The sequence below is a fragment of the Kwoniella botswanensis genome, chromosome 1, assembly GCF_036426115.1.
Source record: "Kwoniella botswanensis chromosome 1, complete sequence".
NCBI classification, from domain to species: Eukaryota; Fungi; Basidiomycota; class Tremellomycetes; order Tremellales; family Cryptococcaceae; genus Kwoniella; species Kwoniella botswanensis.
Window position 1 is genome coordinate 7,994,982 of NC_088599.1, and position 19,994 is coordinate 8,014,975.

At 44.2% G+C, this 19,994-nt stretch overlaps 11 protein-coding genes across 11 annotated transcripts; 3 read left to right on the forward strand and 8 right to left on the reverse strand.

The window, feature by feature from the left end:
- Positions 1-154: 154 nt before the first annotated feature.
- L199_003013 (ribosomal protein L32) lies at positions 155-849 on the reverse strand (the record flags this gene model as incomplete). The annotated part of the gene is made up of 3 exons (XM_064888750.1): positions 155-245; positions 309-390; positions 531-849. The coding sequence occupies 3 exons, from the start codon at positions 847-849 to the stop codon at positions 155-157; spliced, it is 492 nt and encodes a 163-aa protein (XP_064744822.1).
- A 283-nt stretch (positions 850-1,132) lies between these two features.
- On the reverse strand, positions 1,133-1,879 carry L199_003014 (uncharacterized protein; the record flags this gene model as incomplete). The annotated part of the gene is made up of 1 exon (XM_064888751.1): positions 1,133-1,879. One exon carries the CDS (start codon positions 1,877-1,879, stop codon positions 1,133-1,135), a length of 747 nt encoding a protein of 248 aa, XP_064744823.1.
- A 515-nt stretch (positions 1,880-2,394) lies between these two features.
- On the reverse strand, positions 2,395-3,159 carry L199_003015 (uncharacterized protein; the record flags this gene model as incomplete). The annotated part of the gene is made up of 1 exon (XM_064888752.1): positions 2,395-3,159. The coding sequence occupies one exon, from the start codon at positions 3,157-3,159 to the stop codon at positions 2,395-2,397; it is 765 nt and encodes a 254-aa protein (XP_064744824.1).
- Positions 3,160-3,793: 634 nt separating this feature from the next.
- On the reverse strand, positions 3,794-4,231 carry L199_003016 (uncharacterized protein; the record flags this gene model as incomplete). Its single annotated transcript, XM_064888753.1, has 1 exon — positions 3,794-4,231. The coding sequence occupies one exon, from the start codon at positions 4,229-4,231 to the stop codon at positions 3,794-3,796; it is 438 nt and encodes a 145-aa protein (XP_064744825.1).
- A 3,349-nt stretch (positions 4,232-7,580) lies between these two features.
- On the reverse strand, positions 7,581-7,961 carry L199_003017 (uncharacterized protein; the record flags this gene model as incomplete). The annotated part of the gene is made up of 2 exons (XM_064888754.1): positions 7,581-7,832; positions 7,953-7,961. The coding sequence occupies 2 exons, from the start codon at positions 7,959-7,961 to the stop codon at positions 7,581-7,583; spliced, it is 261 nt and encodes an 86-aa protein (XP_064744826.1).
- A 781-nt stretch (positions 7,962-8,742) lies between these two features.
- Positions 8,743-10,966, reverse strand: L199_003018 (uncharacterized protein; the record flags this gene model as incomplete). Its single annotated transcript, XM_064888755.1, has 15 exons — positions 8,743-8,748; positions 8,823-8,946; positions 9,013-9,081; positions 9,144-9,189; positions 9,269-9,400; positions 9,457-9,474; positions 9,533-9,710; positions 9,784-9,852; positions 9,916-9,999; positions 10,071-10,152; positions 10,215-10,302; positions 10,361-10,477; positions 10,571-10,729; positions 10,806-10,848; positions 10,913-10,966. 15 exons carry the CDS (start codon positions 10,964-10,966, stop codon positions 8,743-8,745), a joined length of 1,269 nt encoding a protein of 422 aa, XP_064744827.1.
- A 395-nt stretch (positions 10,967-11,361) lies between these two features.
- L199_003019 (peptidyl-prolyl cis-trans isomerase-like 1) lies at positions 11,362-12,309 on the forward strand (the record flags this gene model as incomplete). Its single annotated transcript, XM_064888756.1, has 5 exons — positions 11,362-11,448; positions 11,526-11,597; positions 11,689-11,839; positions 11,949-11,971; positions 12,112-12,309. 5 exons carry the CDS (start codon positions 11,362-11,364, stop codon positions 12,307-12,309), a joined length of 531 nt encoding a protein of 176 aa, XP_064744828.1.
- A 169-nt stretch (positions 12,310-12,478) lies between these two features.
- Positions 12,479-14,614, reverse strand: L199_003020 (uncharacterized protein; the record flags this gene model as incomplete). The annotated part of the gene is made up of 9 exons (XM_064888757.1): positions 12,479-12,500; positions 12,573-12,641; positions 12,709-12,934; positions 13,014-13,228; positions 13,291-13,418; positions 13,480-13,813; positions 13,931-14,139; positions 14,215-14,397; positions 14,465-14,614. The coding sequence occupies 9 exons, from the start codon at positions 14,612-14,614 to the stop codon at positions 12,479-12,481; spliced, it is 1,536 nt and encodes a 511-aa protein (XP_064744829.1).
- A 457-nt stretch (positions 14,615-15,071) lies between these two features.
- Positions 15,072-16,704, forward strand: L199_003021 (uncharacterized protein; the record flags this gene model as incomplete). The annotated part of the gene is made up of 4 exons (XM_064888758.1): positions 15,072-15,422; positions 15,535-15,752; positions 15,827-16,166; positions 16,225-16,704. 4 exons carry the CDS (start codon positions 15,072-15,074, stop codon positions 16,702-16,704), a joined length of 1,389 nt encoding a protein of 462 aa, XP_064744830.1.
- Positions 16,705-17,090: 386 nt separating this feature from the next.
- On the reverse strand, positions 17,091-18,325 carry L199_003022 (uncharacterized protein; the record flags this gene model as incomplete). The annotated part of the gene is made up of 4 exons (XM_064888759.1): positions 17,091-17,235; positions 17,326-17,455; positions 17,561-17,960; positions 18,089-18,325. The coding sequence occupies 4 exons, from the start codon at positions 18,323-18,325 to the stop codon at positions 17,091-17,093; spliced, it is 912 nt and encodes a 303-aa protein (XP_064744831.1).
- A 354-nt stretch (positions 18,326-18,679) lies between these two features.
- L199_003023 (uncharacterized protein) lies at positions 18,680-19,890 on the forward strand (the record flags this gene model as incomplete). The annotated part of the gene is made up of 4 exons (XM_064888760.1): positions 18,680-18,891; positions 18,980-19,094; positions 19,167-19,333; positions 19,437-19,890. The coding sequence occupies 4 exons, from the start codon at positions 18,680-18,682 to the stop codon at positions 19,888-19,890; spliced, it is 948 nt and encodes a 315-aa protein (XP_064744832.1).
- Between the last annotated feature and the right edge of the window lie 104 nt (positions 19,891-19,994).

The window sequence follows — 19,994 nt, forward strand, 5'->3', positions numbered from 1 at the left end:
TCCATGATTTATTTGATTGTTGTAACTTAAATGAGTGATGTAAGGTGAACAACCATTATCATGATTGAGTCTCTTCTTCATTCTTCGACGATGATTGGTATCCGTCACCTGTTATATATATGCATGATTGGATGAAGGATTGCGATTATGATTACTATGGTTGAGCACTCTGTTGTGGTTGGTGTTCGAGTATTGGTTCCGTGATAGCTCCAGAAGGCGATTCACCTCTAGCTTCTCTCTTCCATCTACCACAGATGTTAAGTCAGCTATACTTACACATCTTCTCGAAAGAGTGGGCGCTAGCTTACCTTCTTGATATTTGAGAGTAACATGTCGGACAGATATGATGGGTAAGTTTGATCGAACCGCACGCTTCGCATAACGAGAGGTCTGGTAGATCACGACATGAATCAGTATATGTTATTCTCTCAAGACTTAAAGCTCCAACCACTCCAAGCTCTTCATCGGGCGAATCAACCTGCACTTCCCATACATAGCTGATTATAGGATCATTGGAAAATATGACTCACTCGTCCTATTCTTCAATCCCTTGTTCGCACTCCTCATACTCTTCCTACTATGCGAAGTCTTCTTCTTGGGTACACTCGCCCATACGATCGGGGGGATCAACTCCATTATCGATTCGAGGGAGAAAGAAGGAAGTATAGATTTCCAAGATGACGCTGTGGGTATGGTTGACTCAATGGGTGCTACCGGTGTCACGGAGAGGGTCGAAGTGGAGGAAGAGGAGGAAGCGATACATGGGAGAGACCAGGATGGTCGGGATGAGTTGATGAGTGGTCGTAAGGAGATGAGGGAGGAACGCGAGGAGAGTGAGAGGGATGCCATGGTGTGAGAACGACTGCTATATGATATACTTGTGAACGTTATGAATGTTGATGTTGATGAGATGCCCAATACCAAAAAAAGTTGGAATGCAACAGTGAAAGAAAGTCGAGAAACGTTACCGAGTGAGCAGTACCAACGGGAATTAGGATTCCGGACATATCCCCGAAATGTGGCAATCAGCTAGCTGTCACTCCCTCTCGCTTGCAGCGCAAAAACTTGACTTATAGCCACGAATGACATGACAGTCCCATGTACACGTTCAGTGCATTTCACGTCTACGATCTTATACTGTATCATTACTCCTTCTCCCCTCTGGATCATCATTGTATAGTGTCGGAAGGTCATTGATGAAACTACCAAACATGACATTAATGTCTCCAATCTCCCTTGGGCTGGGGTCGGCAGGTCTGTAGATCTCAATATGCTCTCTAGAATCCCGATTGTGGTCGATGAATCCCAGTCCGATCGAAGCTCGAGCGATACTCCTTGATCCAGCCGAATCATGATTACGACCTATCTGAGTGGTGAGTATTTTATGGAAAGTAAAGGTGTGCTCGGCCATCTTTAGGGTATTCGTGTGGATTTCGATTTTCGGTATCTCATTCGTGTTCGTATCCGTGTCCGTATTCGTACCCGTCTGATTGGACGGCAGCCCCAATTCTGTATCGTGACTGGGCTTATATCGTAAGACCCGGTCAACCCTTGATGGCTGGAATAGAATTGGAGCTGACTCAATACCGGTCTCCGCCATGTCGTGTCTTCCCCTCCTTCTATGGGATCGATTTATCCTGGCCGTGGATTCAGGTGCAGGGGGAACGATCGGCAAATGATTGAATAACGTTATGGTGATTTCCCCAGGGTCAGCATATTGGATGTACCCCTCACCTCGACTGACGTTGAACGTCCCTGCATAGTGGAACAACATCCCGGATGAGCTCCCACCTTCTCTATAAATCAACTTGTCACCATAGACTTTGCACACCGACAAGTCATCTTGAGTGGTACCTGATGTAGCTTCGTCTGCTGACATTTGTCGTGCAATCTTACTAACTGGAAGAAATTCTTGACACGATAACGACAAGATTGCAACGTATTGTTCTCTGGATCAACTTTATGGTACTCGTATATATAAGCTGAGACTATGAGTACAATATATGGGATACATCTATAACTTCCGGTTGAAATGCTTCTTATCACGACTAGGAGATTGTAAGGATGAATGGATCGTCCTTCTTGGCAGAATGGAAATTCAAGTTTTGAGCGTTTCAGATCAACGCGAATTTCGATTTCACCGGACGAGAAGCAGGAAAGTGATCGACTCAAAAGTCTCCTTGAAACACTTCTACAATGCTTCTGCCCTTCGGCTCAGACTGGTTGCTCGAAACAGTGATGCATTATTCAACTCCAAGATATCTTCGGTCTGTTGCTATTTTACCTCTGACATACAGCAGAGAAGTTGAGCAACCGTTTTATACGGGATTATCATATACCTTTTATGCATCCATGTCAGTATACCACTACAAATACGTCAGAGACATACCAAAACTAAACGTCTCTTGGGAGAGTCCTGTGAAAAGTACCAATAGCAGTAATGATCTGCCCGACACTCTCTGCACTGTTAGGCTTATAGACTTCCATACGTTCTGTGAAGCTTTCATCTCCATCATGACAGATATAACCTATTCCGATGGACCCTCCGGATATACTACTACATGATCTTGGGTCGTAACTATGACCTGGATGAGTGGAAAGCTCCTTGTGGAAAGAGAATCTGTGATCGCCCAGCTCGAGGTTATTGGTATAAAGGGTCATATCAGGTTGGGCATCCGAAATTTGAGAGGATGCATCTGTACCTCGGCTGGGCTTATACCGCAGGACAAGGTCTGGCTCTCTTCTGTCGATTGGAACTGAGATTGATGGGAGATCGATTAATGACCAGTCAATTTGCTGTGGGTCTATAGGTCGACCGGGCCGGATCGGTCGGGTCCTCGAGCGAACGGATTGAATTCCTGTAGGACGAGAGCCAAGTAGAGGTATATTGGGGTTAGATCGACCCATCAGCCTGTTGGACAGGGCGGTTGAAGGGATGGGTAAGGGTATACCTGGACTTTCCTTGAAGAAGGTGATGGTTATATCGCCACTTTCAGCTTTGTGACTGATATGATCATCGCCTCGAGCGACGTAAAAAGAGCCGGCATAGTCGTAAGTTGTCGCATCGTCAGATCCAACTTCTCTATACGTTAACTTGTTTCCGTATACCTTGAGCGTAGACCCATCGTCTCCTGTAGTTGATGTAGCTGGTGATGACATGTCTCACAGTATGAAGATTACAGTTTGAATAGCGGCAAAGATCACCTTCAACTAGATATCTAAAAGGTTATACTATCATATCCTTTGGGCTAACTTCAGGTTCGCTATATATGCATTGGAGCATTCACTTTGTGCAGATCTACTCAGCTTCTAGGTTGAAAGGAGGGAAAGATCGTCGTGCTTGGCGAGGTGAGTTTCAGAGTTTCAGCTCGAGGAAACTCCCGACTTGATCGGAAGAGAAGGATGCGATGTGATCAAGTCGTATAGGAAGGTAGATCTTTGTGAAAGATGTCGCCCTTTTACCTCTTACTTTGTTACCACAGTCATCGAAGCACAGGCTCTTCGACTCCCGAAATAATCCTTTGCTTTGAATCACGATATTGTGCTTCTGCTTTTTCAGTCGCTGATAGTATTCTTTGATGCTGGCTCTCATCCTTTCACATTTAGTAACGAGGAGTGATGTACGGAGGAAAGTTTACGTGTAAATTGAGCTGACGTGATACTTCGGATTTTGTACTCTTCTAGTCTTAGTATGCATAAACAAAGTACAAGGTAGATCATACCTCCTTTCCTAATCAGAAAATGGGAATGTCGATGGAAGTGAGGTATACCTTATATAATCAAATCTGAGAATTCAACAGGTCTCAGCGTAAGATGAAAATAGTAAGTGTAGGTCATCACCATCTCCACCATCTCTCTTAAGAAAAATATGATATTCTTCATCTGTCTCGAGATCTTCCCAATCCGCTCCAGGTGTCCCTCTAACACTATCAACGAGCGCAAAAGTCTTACCATTGTAAGTAATAGTCGAAGCAGGTTGCGGGCTCCCATCATCTTTCATGATACTCAGCGCTCTAACAACATGTGATTCTTGTACGTTGGCTCCGTCATAAGACGAGTATACCAATTGTCGATCATTACCATAATCTCCTTCTCCCCGGTAATCGAGTACAAATGAACCTCGATCAGTTACTACGGTCCTATTTCCCGAGTTTTCTGAAGTAGCTGATCGAAGACCATAGGTTAGACCTTGAAAATGGGCAATTCTAGCGTAGTGGGATAAGTCTGACATAGCCATGTGGCTAGTCATCCAGAATTCAGTATCAAGCTCACTGTGTAATACTGATATACGTTGTCGAAGATGTGTTATCTACACTCACATATTATCTGATATGAGTTGAGTAGGCGATGTGATGAGGTCTATCAAATCTGACAGTGCAGTGTGATATATCATATATCGATGAGAGCAAAAGATAAGAGGGGCATGCCCCTTTTGTATCATTAATTGCCCGGTGTAATGCGTGAGTAGAGAATCTGTGATCCTAAAAGTGAACGTGTTGGTAGCATAGGTGATACCTAGAAAGATCGAGAAGCAGATCAGTATAGCTGGACTACCCTAATATGTACGTCAGAATGGGTCGTCCCCAAAACCACTCTTTTCATTCCCGTCGGGAGACTCACTTTGATCCTTTCAACGATTGATCGGGAAATGCGTCATCCATCTCCTCCCTTCATTGTCAATGGCGGATATGTCGATAGCCACTGAGGCTCCCAAATCTCCTCTGACATGATCATCTTCTACCTTTCGGTGTGACGCCATCGCTCATCTTGATATCCTGCTGAGTCTACTTTTGGGCAGGCATCGAATGATGTAGAGGAGAGAAAGATCCCAGGAGAAATGCCTGACCTCGATCGATTATCGGATTATGAATCATGTCAGCACCAGAACACTACAGGTACAATGTCCGATTTTGACCAGTATAACATGTCGATGTGTATCATAGGTTTGAAAGTGGACTAAGCGAAGAGGTGATAGAGCGAACGAAGACGCTTGAAATTATTGCAAGGTTTTTGTTGTCATTTTGCATTTTCGCCAATGCACCTCCGCCTGACAGAGGTGAGTCCCATACATTGAGTGATCTGGATTCAAAGCTGTACAACACATACATCTTCTGAACAGCACACATCAGACTTGAAAAGCGACTTGCAACAATGATCTGAAGGCTCGACCATTTCATGTGGTATTGACGCGCGACCAGAACTGCTGTAGGGGGAAATGGGGGCGTGCAGACAAGTCCTTCGGGCAAGCTCCTATGCATCAGATGACTTTTAGCTCCCATCTGATACTTCTGAAGGATAGTAGACACACATAAGACCTAAAAGCTTGAGTGGCAGCGTGCATCCTGGGTTTGTGGCGTACGGAGGAGGCACACTGATTTCATATGGGAAATTCGAAGGATATTTTAAAAGTTGGGTCCGGAGACGAGTGTGGCAATTTTACTGGCTGCATACAAGCAAATGCTACACCGGCACTGCACGCAATGTACATCGCATATGCACGAGATCCTTCTGTGCATGATTGCATGATACGCTGTCAGGTGCATAAGTGCAGGGAACATAAGGATCAGAGTACGTGGTTACCAAAGTACTTCATGATGTGCCAGTAGAATTTCCATCATCTTCACTCTCTTGTGTGTAAGAAATGGATGCACCCGTACTAGACTGATTTGATGGTAGATGGTATCGAGTTCCTGTGTTCAAGCCTGGGTCATACACAGTTATGGATGGACCATCCGAAGGAGTGTTACCATCAACTCTCCACCCTTGTCCGGTCATGTAATGGTGCTGCTAAGCGATTCAACCTCTCTGTATCAGCTGAGCTCCGGAGCCGCTCGGAAGGAGGGTGAAGGATGGATACTGTCGCATTTATCAGTGAGTAGCCTTATTCGCACGATGCATCATAAGGGTGTGCAAATTACCACTCACCTCGTCTGAACTCATGATAGAACAAGTATGATATTCGGTTGTTGCAGCTAGAATGCCTGGGTTAACCTCATGATGTAGCCTCATGCCTATGTATACCGCTCATGTCCTAGACCTCTCTTGTCTCTTGTCCTAATATCCTTTGAGAGAATCATTTTCTGATACACCGAGTTGTCAGCACCTTTAAAGGAAGGGTCCTTTGTCCATCAGTGAAACGGTTGTGATATCATTGGTGAACCTTTCGTTCATATCCCATCGCACCAGATATGATACAATACCCCTCTTCGATACTCATCCTCTGTCACGGTATTCCCGCTCGAACTTTCTATTGAAAAGAAGGAGTACAGTCTCAATCTACATGCGATTCTGGGCCATCGTATCTTACAAATGGTTATATGGCGGATGTGAGGCTGCATAGCACTGGACAGTATATCTCACATCAGTTGACTATCGAGCAATACACCTCACATCAATCGACTGACAATCATTTTGGAGAAATTTCGATAGAGCAGGGCGAGAACGCTTGTTTCGGAGTGTGCTTATGCTCTCAGCCAAGTAAAGTAATCCTACACAGCACTCAAATATGCATCCTTCTCATCTTATCACGACAGCGTATAGCTTCTCGATGCAGTATAGAAAGTCGACTTATCAATGACCATCGTCCAATGAGTCCAATCATGGCGATCTCTTAGGAGATTACTTAGCAGCGCTAGATCGAGATCCCAACCAGGTGCTCCATGTTCTCTCGGGCTTATAGACAAATCTGATACGTCCTTCGGTCGTGTCGACGATAGTGATTAGATCGTCAGGTTGAGTACCTGCAGCATCGAATATGACTTCACGTCCAACTTTCGTTTGTGATTCACGAGTATATTGTTTTCCATTGTATGTGATTGAATCAGCACCAATCGGAGTACCTTTATCGTCTGTTTGCAGTCCTGGGATGAAGGTTCCTTCGCTCACCTAACGATTGTAAAGTATACATGTTCACGTTTCAGTAATCAGTGCATTCCATCGTTGAGATCAACTTGAGGGGCTTACGGCAACTAAGATATGTACACTTACGATAGACATCTTGTTGTATGTATGTATCTATACTGTATAAGGCGCGACTAATGATATAGCTTTGATTTGAAGTTTTCAAATGGGAGAGACCCCAATGAGTACTCCCTTTTTATATGTAACTCGGCGTGAACACTTGGACATACCTCCTCCTCCTTGACCTATGTCATGTCATGCATCTACACAGCAATGATCACTCTGGGAAGACTAAAGCTTCAGAAGTAAGAACTTTTGCGAATGGTGAAACGACGAAGGCAACATTAGAAGTAGTCTCAGATGTTCAGCGCACTTCTTGCAGGCTTCCAGTGACGCGTTATCAAGTTGTGCAAGTGAGGATGAAGAGCTATCGCACCGTGCACTGGATATCCTTTGAACTCGTAACACATACAGTATGCGCTATCATTCTTCAACATGCGTGTGCAGTCAGGTGAAGTCTTCGATAGTCTTCTCATATCTGCTGACATCAGTGCAGTAAATTACTCCTTCGTAATCAAGTAACTAAAATCACAATCTTCCTCTACCGAGATGATCATTCATCTTTGATGCCATATAGCTGACTGATGGATGACATCAACCATCGTGAACATCGCCTATATCTACGGTTCGCCGTCAAAGGAGGTCCAATGGCTACTGGGACGATAAATATACTTGGTACCTCCCTCTTGAGTTCGCACGATGGTGACGATATCGTCTCTTTGGGAACCCGTAAGGTCAGAAAGGACTTCTGGTCCTACCGACGTACTATCTTTGAGGGTATATGAGTTACCGCCAAGTAAGATCTTGGTGGCCCCAATCCCACGTCCGTTGTCATCAACTGTGAGATTTTGTCGGAAAGTTCCTTCGCTTGACTATGGAAATGTCATCAGCTTTATCTATCCATCACGACCAATATGAAAGAGTGTGAAAGTGTGCGTTGTTGCTTGTATATGTGATCTGGTTGCAAACATGAAAAAGTAGAATGGACTTACAGTAGACATCTTGAATCAGATACTTGATAGCTCTTGTTATGTGATGAGTGAAATTGGTCGAAGTTGGAAGAGATCGAACCTGAACTATCAGCTACAGTATAGGGTTTCTTTTCCTTTTTATAGTTTTCAGATAAACACAGCAGAAAGCCGCATCGCATGGATGTTGTCGACTCGAACTTCTTTGAAGATTGAGAGTCTAGGCCTCTGAGCTTGGTACACATCCTTCTATTGTGGAAGTAAAGACGTTATCCGAAGACGGGTGACTTCGATCTTCGAGAAGTACTTGTCTATAGAAGGTATGTAACATGGTTTGACACATGAAATATAGCATGACGTATCTGATATGCGACTTGACGCCCCACCAAAGGAATGAAATACCTGCAATATCCATGCGCAGGGAGCAATGTCGATGATATTGTGCGTTGGGGTGAGAGAGGACAACTCAGTCGAAGGTATTCACCACAGTACTGTCGCAAGGGAGACCGACGTGTGGCGGACCTGCCATTTCAACAAAGCTATATATTCTGCTCTCAATTTGACTTTCATCTCCAAGGAGAACTCCTCTATAGTACAGCGGTTAGTATATCCGCCTTTCATCGAATGCCTGTTCAGGTGTGCTATGTAGCGCGGGAGATCGGGGTTCGATTCCCCGTGGGGGAACTTTTTTGCCACTTTCACCACTTCACTTTTGAACCCTCCTGGAGCGAAGAAAACGTTTCGCAACGCGGTGCAGAGTGCAGGTATACAGGATATGCATGATACATCCTCACGAAGCAAAGCTACTTCTGACCTATAGCTGTAATCATACAAACGAACAGCAATCAGCAATATGATCGTGATAGAGATACGAAAATGAGGGAAAAACCTCACCATCTTTCCACCCGGAGCGCCAAATCCATCATCGTTAATCCCCTTTAACCTCTTCGAACTTGAGAAGATGAATCCGTCGACTAGACTCGCGACTGTCAATACTCCTCCGATGATTGCGCACGTCCTATCACATCCAAAAGAGCGGATAAGCTATATTGTACAGGTGACAGTTCCGGGTGGGGTAGCTTACGATGTGAGGAAATGTGCGAAAGATTGCCTCGTCTCTGTATGAATCACTTTCATCGGTGATATCTCGTAGCTACGATTGTGATCATCAGCTACCATCCTGATTGTACAAGGGATACAAAACAATGTGCTCACTTGATGAATACACCTGGAACACCGGCGACTCCATGGGATGTCATATCTACGTCGAGCAAGTGATCAGACAGGGCACGATATGGCATGCGGAATGTTTGTTACAGTAAGGAATGGCTATGACTCACGTCCATGAGAATCTTTTCCAGGCGCATTACCCAATCTCAAATCTCTTTCATATTGCGTTACTGAATATTGATGAGATGGGATTTCTTCGCCATTGAGGGCTACGAAATTGGTTGACACGACTTTAAGGAAGTCTAAATTATATAAGACGTAAGCTTTGCACTGGAGAGCAACCACATAAGAAGCTCACATTGGAACATATATTGAGCTGTACAGTAGGAACATATCAGCTAATGTCCACGAGTTTAAGGGGGAAGCTGGCTCACATTCCTCTGTATGAGCAGCCACTTCCTGTAGAGGATCTCTCATCATCAAGCTATTCCTCCACTTGGCTTCTTTAGGTAAGACCGTAGCTTCCTCGGCGGCAGTCAGGTCAGCTCCAAATCGGAATTTGTGAATGACATGTCCGAAATCGTGATGATTGTTATCCCGGAGGTATGGGACCTATGTATCGTTCATGAATCAGTCAGTATCCTTCGATAAACTTTGGCGCAGATGCAAAGAATCGGTCACCCACAAGATCCATCATTTGAACCATGTTATGCTGGAATGACCGACCAGGACTAAAATGGAGATTACCGATGACCTGTGGTATGAGGTCAGCTTGACATGTGTCACATATCGTCACAAAGGAGCTGTCATTACTCGCCTTGTTGACTCTGACTCTTCCTGCGATTCGACATCCTTCCGTATTCTGCTCTTTGATCTTGTCCTCCCATCCTTCTTCTACGCACTGCATATCAATCAAACATTAGCATCATACTGGTGAAACAGAAGTGTTATCAACGGAGACAAGTGACGCACCTGCTCGATACCCGATGGATCATTGAAGGACCAACCCTTTCTCGCATACGCCTGTCTAACAGCTTCACAAGAATTACAACATCTATACATCCCAAATCTCGCTATCAGCTGATATCGCTGGCCATGAAGTCGACTCAAACTCACCCGCTCTCATCAGGTGAGGCACCATAACATGATCCACAGTAATTTGGATCCCTCTTCAAGTTCTGTCTCTCTACATCTCCTTTGAGCTCTACACATAATCCATATTAGCATATCCTTTCTTTCGAGATGAGAACCGGTCCACTCACGTCCACCTTCGACAGTCTCTAACGCTCTACCATTCTTGTCCAATCTAGTCTTTGAGATGTGATGTTCGAGTTCCGTCTGATGTTCACCCGATATGTCCATTACGTCCAGTGATAACACTGCACAAACACGTTATTCCCTTGTCAACTTGTATCACCAGGATATAATCAGGAAATAAATAGTTTCTGTTGGGATTTTGATGTGATACGTACAGTAACAAGGTACCTTAGGGAATGAGACATCAAATTCAATGACCAGCTTCTCACCCCTCGACCGATCTACTATAATCGACGGTTCGAGGTGTATACGCCTGTAATCGATGAATTCCAACATGATCGACGTGAGGATGATAGAGAATGATATGAACGTTACTACATCACATCATAGTACGAATCAGCTATACTTTCTATGGGGACTAACACAGAAAGCAGCTGGTTGTATACTCACACAACGCTCCTGTACGAGTACGTATCTTGACATCTTCCATAGTCTATACCACCAGAAGATCAGCTCACATCGCGACACTTCTGTGTGAGAGGGTTGGAAAAATATACCTTGCCGAAGGCATCTAGACCTTGGAAGTTACCGAAGAGCCCGTTCCTGCCCATTTTTAGAGATTCTAATGCTGTTCGTCTGAGGAATCGGTGTTGGGATGGTTGTTATGGATAAAGGAGAATATCAGATGGATTCATGGACGTGGATGTGGATGTGTTCATGAGCGTAAGGACCGACGGAAGTATTTCCACGTGGATCGAACAAGTCAAGATCACAAGTTGAAAACATCAATAGGTAGGTACCTAACTCACCGTTGGAAGAGCTTCACAATCTCTTCTCCTATCTCACCCTCAGTATTATACTCATCCTAACGATAGACTGCATCAACAGAACAGACTGGAAGAAACATCTGGACGACGAGACTTCAAAGGATCAACAACCACCGCTGCGAATTCGATCAAACACCCAACCCTACCTCACTTTGTCTTCCCATCACACTACTCCCACCATGTCATCTCCAAAAGCAGAATACGTGACATTCGACACTTCCGTGGGATCATTCACAGTAGAGCTATATACAGCACATGCCCCAAGGGTGAGCAGCTAACCACCCTCCTTCGCCAAAGATGGAAATGATTTCTGGACACAGCTGATGTCTGAGCCGGTCCATAGACATGTAACAACTTCTCGAAACTCGCTGAGAGGGGGTACTATAACGGAGTGATATTCCATCGTATCATACCTGTATGTGTCTCCTCCTAAACATACACATATGTAATATATGATAATATGACGAGAGTGGTTGCTGATTGTCTGAAATGGGTGAATGGAATAGGGATTCATGATTCAAGGTGGTGATCCAACAGGAACAGGTCGAGGAGGAACATCGATATATGGTGATAAGTTTAAAGATGAATTACATCCTGAATTGAGGTTTGTAGGTGCTGGTATATTGGCTATGGCAAACTCAGGCCCCAATACAAACGGTAAGTGTATTATATCATATCGTATCATGTCAACTACATCCTCCCGCCGTCTATCAGGTATCGAATATTGATTGATGATTATGTTTTTACTACTTTCGTTCTATACTAGGCTCTCAATTCTTCATAACATGTGTAAGTCTATCAGAATGAAATCCCTCCAAACCTACCAATTTCGCAAGCTAAACCAAAGCGTTATTCATTCCCTCTGACGACCTCACTTTCCATCATTGGTGAGGATATGTAACTAACACATATGGTTTCAATGCCTACAGGCTCCTACCCCTTTCTTAGATGGCAAACATACGATCTTCGGCCGAGTATCATCAGGGATGAAGACCATCCAGCGACTCGAAGCTGTACGTACCGACTCGGAAGACCGTCCGGTGGAAGATATAAAGATACATAAAGCTAGATTGGGAGATGCTGCCCCTCCACCGGGTGGATTGGACGTAGCTAGAGTCGCATTGTAGTAGATGGAATGTCAAACAATCAATGTGCTATCGGAGATAAGGCTATCCATCCTTTCTGCCTTACTCATACTTGTGACTTGTGCAAATATCATTTCCGTAAGGTTCGTTGCATATACTTTTCCCTATTAACTATCAACTTCAGCTTGTTTTGTCATTATACCTCGCCTTCTCACAATCCCAAGATTTCATTGCTATCGATGATCCAAAATACAAATTAGTCATCGTTCCTTCCGTACTTCGTTTACATAATCAAGATCTCTTACGCTTTACTCCTCAACATCCTCTCCCCTTCACTCATGTCCCCGTCCAATCTGAAAGCCTCCAGACCCATACTAAAATCGAAACAACCGTCATCTCATCATCAGAGACTCATCACGTACACATTGGGATTGTACTTACGCGTGTCTACCCTCTTCCCCAATAATATCCGTCTCCATCCCTCTCCCTATGAAATCGCTCTCTCCCACTCCACCAGGGAAGTCAGGACCAGGTCTACCACTGATAAAATTCTCCCGTTGATCCTTGATGTATCGTATATTCTGGAGAGTGAGCGGTACAGTAGGTATATACAGGACTGCCGAGGGTCCTAGTCCATTATGGGTGGCCTCAACTGCGTGAATCGTGTCTGCCAGGTTTCTCCGTCAAATCAGTCATTCTTCGAGTCATCAATTGAATATCGAGAAACCATCATATGGCAAACGCACCACAATGCCACCATGCTTGATCGCCCGGTTCCACCCTTGGCATACTGACCATACTTCTCTCCAGCTGGAGATGCGGATGAGTGATATCGCTATACTCTTGGCATCTTGCTAATGGTGATCCGGGGAATGTCGTGGAAGTGGGTTTCACGTCGAGCTCCCAATTTGAAGGAGACAAGTATTGGTCATGAGTGACAGTCGCACGGGATTGTTTTTCTCTAAAGCAGATTGAAGATATCAGTCTACTGATGATACGACACAAGAAGATCGGGTGACTCACCTGAATAGAGGCCTCAGTAAGACGTAGGCGGATAATTCCTTGACGAATGGATATACCCTCAAAGTACCTTCGTTGGGACCAGTAGAAGATAGAGAGGTCCAACCTTGGAAAGCCCTAAATACACCACACTAATTCAAAGGGAATATGTCAGTTGGTTGTTCCGAAATCCAAGTTGATCGTGCAGCTCACAGAACCAGGTCCATCATACATATTCTGATTTGCTCTCACTCTCCCACCTATAGTCCAAGGATCGAACTTCTCCCATTTCCCAGTCAATATATCCTTATAAACACCTCGGTACGTCTCATCTTCCCATCTCTCCACGCTACCTCCATCCGAATGCGGTCCGAGACTGAATTGGGAATCTCCTGGATGTCGAATACGCAGTCTATCTGCATAGCTCAATGGGACATGCAGAGATACTTCGCTATCTCCTTCGTCGGCCGAGAATAGTTTTAAGAGGGATTTTTGGACTTGGAATGAACGAGGATGAGAACGAGCGATGAGTTGGGTTTTGGACCAGCTACATACACCATATGAGATGACGTCAGCTCATCGAGAGGTGTTATATCGAATCAATATGGTTAATTCCATCTCAAACCAGCGCGGTAGGATCATGAGTGGGTGTTTTCCGACTCACTATAATTCGAACACTTGTTTATCGTCTTTCGGAAATCCTTTAACAGATGGATTATCCTTGATATACTTCTCAACATCCTTCAACCATCCTTCAGCAGTCTCTCGCTCAATGACATTTTTGACCACCAATGAACCAGATCTCTTTACTGCTTCAATGGTATTAGAAGACGGGGTTTTGGTAAATTCTTCATATGTGACTTGGGGTATGCACTAAACAGAATGAGCACGTATCACGATGATCAGCTCATCGATGTATGAAGGATAGACAAGGACATGAACACTCACTTCCTGTTTCTTCCTGTCTGCTTCTTCAGCAACCTCACTCAACCTCTTAGTCAACCTACTCCAACCCTCTACCAGAGCTCTTTGATTCGCTTCATCCCCGATGATCTTCTCTTTTAGCTCGCCGAATCTGGCGGGAAGTGGTTTAGGTGCTTCTCCAGATAACGAAGCGAAGACTGAACTGATCTGATGGCACGAGATAGCAAGCGAATCAATTGATATGATTTGCTACAAGGATAGAGTTAGTACTCACATCACCCTCTTCTCTCTCTTTCTTCCCTCCCATCATACCCATGGCCATCCCCATTGACGACTCTGTCTGAGTGTGGGTTTGGGTTTGAATACACCTCGACCATCTCACCTTGCTAAATGCTCTTGCTGATGATATGGCTACTCTGAACATCTCTGAAGAGGATACAAGTGACAAGTGGATTTTGTTTCTTTGTTTTTTGATCTCATGGATGGACATTATCACAACTAGAACATAGATAGCACCATGCATATATCGTCATGAGCGAAATGGTGAGAGGAACATCCCTACCCGGAAGAATCCATCCGGGAGTAATTAACCTATCAACCGATTAACCAGTGTTTAGCATTTCATCAGTTCATCAGTTCATCCTCGAGCACGTGTTGCCCATCGTCAGGCACGGGATCGCGGATCCAGTCAACCTGATGTGGACGCGTTTCAACATGAACATGGAACATGAACATGAACATGAACATGAGAGATGGAACATCGCTCAACTTGCGCATGGATACAAGCACCCATTCACTGGTATCCATCTACTGAGTATGGTATCAGACTCTTAGTGTCAGCTCACTCACCCGCAGTCTTCCTTCTTGTACCTCCTACCTCCATGACTTCGCCTATCCCACAAGCCTCAACCGCCGCCTCACCCGACCTGATCCTCCAAACCCTCCGAGCGCATCTCATCCCTCATCCAATCCTCGCTTATCTGCCCACAGTCCTCAACCTATTTGCTCATCTCCAACTGCTCTCCGACAAGATCCAGAGTGAAGCGATCCGAGCATTGACTATTCATGTCAAGCTGGTCAAGAGATTGAACAAAGAAGGATGTCACCCTCAGGAACAAGTGCGTAGAGGAGCGCTGAACGAAAGAGAAGGGAATGAGATTATATCCGTTAAGAAGCGTAGGGAAGAGGCCAAAGGGAGGATGTTAGCTTTTAGTTTGGAGTTTAGGAAACATGTAAGTCACACATACATCGTCATTATAGATATATCTAAGAAAGCCAAATTTGATTTCATTCGTGATGTTCACGTTGAAACAAATCAGTTAACTTGTGTGGATACTACCATAGCACATCGCAACTCTGTTATCAACACCCAAAATTCCATTTGGTCAAGTTGAAAAGATCATCGAATCGTACTTTCCTAAATTACAAGATGACAATAACCGAATTGTAAAAGAACATCCAGCATTGTATATACGATGTATGGCATCTGAGCAGATACCTGTATTTGACCATTATGGGAAATTAGTCAGGAGATGGTATGAAAGAGCCAAATCACTGAAAGAGTAAGTGTACTCAAAGTGGTTTTGTGTCGAGGTCCGCTATATAGCTAAATCACCCAATTGTCTATATTTCGCAGCGAAGATAAACCGCCATTTTTATATGTCGATTTGTATCCCGATGACAGAGTTAATGGGAAGACGAAACAAGATAGTCTATGCAAGAATATTTTAAGAGAAGCTGAAAAGGTCTTAGAAGACATGGAAGTCTTACGAGATATCTTCGAAAATGATGATAATAGAAAGGGATATCAAAGTGAGGGTGATAAGTCAGTATCAGAGAGTCATTCATGGGGAAACATAGGTGAAGTGAACCTTGACGAATCAGATGGTGAAAAAGACGATGTAGGTAGACGATTTACAAAAGCTGAGAAAGGGAAAGGTAAAGCGGTTGATTCCAACCTTGGCCAATCCGAAGAAGTGGGTTAATACCTCTTACACCTATGAGAGTCCTTTTGAACCTTTTTTTTCAATTTAGATTACAGCTCCCGCTCTTCCCACCAAGATCTCCATACCAACAGCTTTCCCCAAGAAATCAGTTCGTCCCTCCACTCCTCCACCTACCCGCGTTCGACAACCTACCAAACCTCTTGCCAAGACCTTTACAGAGGTTGCACCGTCACGTAGTTGCCAACCGCCACAACAAGAGAGGTCACACGGAACGATAGATCTAACGGATGACTCGTCGAGAGCTGCGCCTCCCTCTGCTCGATCAGATCCTTCAGCTCATCTTCACTCGGACGATAGGCGTAAAACATTGCCTTCGACACTGGTCATACCCAATGTCACTACCTCGACGCCTAACATAGTAACGAAGAAGCGACCTCGACAATCTTATCCTCTGACTGGGCCGGACTATACTGCGCCTGCTCCAAAGGTCGGTGGATCGGCGGTAAAGGAAAAGCTCAGACCGTTTGAAAATAGCGAGTTGCCTAAGGCCAAGCGAACTAAGGTGTGACCCAGCAAGTGGTGATTATCATTGAAGTCGATTTGTTTGTGCATCACTTCCAAAATGTTGAAGACGGTTAGGTCGAGATGTTGCTGGATAATTGATGAATGATTCCGATTCAAAGAGGAGACTATTGATGAAAAGGACAAGCGAACAAGGTGAAAGGCAATAAAAGGAACATACGGCTCGTTGACTAACGGACTGGGTGTTGATATAATGGGTGTTTTGTTGTATAAAACTATGTACATGAACAAATGTTAGTAATCATATGTCTTTTATTCTGTATAATCTCGTCAAATTCAGAAACCGAGGAGTGAATGAATACATGTTATATATATATACTATGTCACATTATGTTTGCTGTATATAATTCTCTTCTATGTGTCGCTTTTCCTTTATACCCCCGCAGCGGCATTCCCACCAGCATCATCCCATTTCTTCATACTGTCCAATACCTTCTCTGCTACTTGTTCGGCGGTCGTGGCTTTTCCGAAAGCATCGACGAATTGACCGAGAGGATCCATAAGATAGAAGAAGATACTGTGATGATAACAGGACATTAGCTTAGCGCAAGCTTCTTAGAGAATATATTTTTGAGATGGGATACGATAAAGGGAAAGGATCACTTACGAATGATCAACAAGGTAATCATCCGATGCAGTTGCATCAGGAGGAGTAGAGAAGTACACTCTATACATCTTACATGTTTTCTTGACTGCTTCGTAGTCACCTACTAATCCTACCATACGTGGGTGGAATTCTACAATTATAATCAGACAAAATTAGCTAATCATCCAAATGACATATATGATCATAATCATGATTGATTTAGAACATATGATATATGCTACTTTGTTCGACTTACCTTTAACATATTTCTTGATTTGAGGGATAGTATCTCTAGCAGGATCAACACTTATAAATACCGGCATAACCCCCTGATCCATCTTCCCATAGTGGCCAGTTTTCTTATCGACTATATCGATCGCTTCACCCATTTTATCCAATTCCTCAGGACAGATATCAGGACAATGTGTGAAACCGAAATAAATCAATGTCCATTTACCCAACAGGTCCTTCTCGGTGAAATTACCTCCATCATGTCTATCTAAAGTGAACGGACCACCGATTTGAGGTTTACCAATTGATTTGGATGAGAGTTCCTGACGACGACGTTCGAGCACAGCAGCTTTTTCAGATTCGAAATATAGATAGAGGCCTACACCCGTTGCGATGAAGAGAGCGGCGGCTTTCCATGTGAATGGCTATGACAGTAAGCATATTAGTATGCAGTCATGGTATTTGGAATCTGATCCTATGAGTATGAAAGACCAACTGATTCTCATTTATCTGGGTCTGGTCATCCGAGATAGATCAATGGGAGCACACTCACCCCTACATTCGCTTGATCCCTCAATTTCCTCTGCCTATCAATCTCAGGCTGTAATGGGGATTCTTTCGAAGGATTAGGAGCGGGTGGAGCATCTGCGTATCCTCTTCTCTGCAGTATTATCCGACTTGCTGAAGGGCTACATCTGACAGATGCTATAGGAGAAGGAGCGAGATGAGATCGCAGACTGGCTCGGAGAGAGGAGGAGGCTGAGGATGATATAGATCGGAGCGGATTCATCTTGATAGCTAAGGCGTGATAGATACTGTTGCGATATATCGATGTTACGTCGCTTTTGAGGTGTCTTGAATACTGAAATGTCTTTTCAACTTTGTATCGATGATTTCAGCTGCAGACGATAGACGATCTCATCCGAAATATATAACTTACATACGATCCAAGGATGCAAGGCCCAAGTCACGTGACGGGGTCCATTACGTAGTTCTACCTTTGTGTCGTCTCGTGCACTCATTTGCCGCTCATGTCAATCTCACACACATCTCACATTCCACATTCCTCAACGTTCCAACTTACAATTGTCAACCTGTACTCCATCGAACAGCTACCCCAACCGAGAAATAGAAGGAGAATACAATGGCATCGCCCTGCACGCTCACACTGGACGATGGAACGCACTACGATCTATCTCCCTTGGGATCAGCCAAAGCAGATTACGTAGCTCAAGTGGGAGAGACGAGTTACAATCTCAATATTTGCAGGGGTGTTGTAGGGGAATTGCATGCGGTCGAAGATCCAGATACGGTAGGTGGGTATGTGAGGAAGGACCAGGGTGATTTTGTTCTTGGGTGAGTGGCATGCACTTCATATAGTCCTGGACTCGCCTTCTCTGGCGCACAAAACAGATAGCTGAACATCACTGCGCATTGCGAATAGCCGAGTACATACCAATTTAACTTTATCGCCAATGACCAATGAACCCATGTATGTCATAACCGATGGATCACCTTGTCCACTCAATCCCGATGCAAGGGCTTCAACAGCCATACGGGTGGGTCGATGTCCTCACTTCCTTTGTAGTACCGAGTTCAACATTGCTCACAAATTCTTAAATTGTTCATAGTTCATCTGCAGTCCATCCGATTTCAATGCTGGTAAACCTTTGCTAGTCGCTACCTTACCTCCACAGGATCCATGTCATTTCTATTTCGAATGGAGATCTCACGTCGCATGTCCTACCAATCCTAAATCTTCTTTGGAATCAGGCCATTATATCGCTTTTGGTGCGATGTAAGTTCATGTCTTCAAACTTTATACACATCACACAAACTACATAGAAATCACTTTACGTATAATGGATTTGAGCTGATATATATATTGGTATATGATTTAGACTGGCAATAGCTATCATAACTTGGTTTGGCGGTCATACATTATATAATAGATTTTATCTTGGTCGTAGGGGTTCAGCTCAATTCCCTCTGTTCCACATACCCAGACCGAAAATATCTCTTCCCACTTTCAAATCACGTTCGAACGGGAATGGAGAAGGGTCTTCTGGTGGACCGAAATGGGGATCATGGAGAAGACGTAGTCAGAGATCCGGCAATGGATATACGAGTATAAGAGCGGATGAGAATGATGAAGAAGAGGGATTCGCAGGAAGGTTCAGTTTGGATGACGATGAATTGGATGCGGACGCTGAGGATCTAACTGGAGTGAATGAGACGAACGCATGGAGGAATCAAGCTGCAACGAATGGAAGTGCTGGGGTAAATGGTGAGGCAGGAGCAGGAGCTGGGAAGGGAAAGAATGTAGGTGTGCATCAGGGATTGGTTGACATTTAGATTGGATCTGAAGTAGTTGTATAGATATGCTATGTATAACTTATTCGTAGTGATCGATTCAATCGATAGTTGACACGATATCAGCTCATGGTACTTGCTGCCCA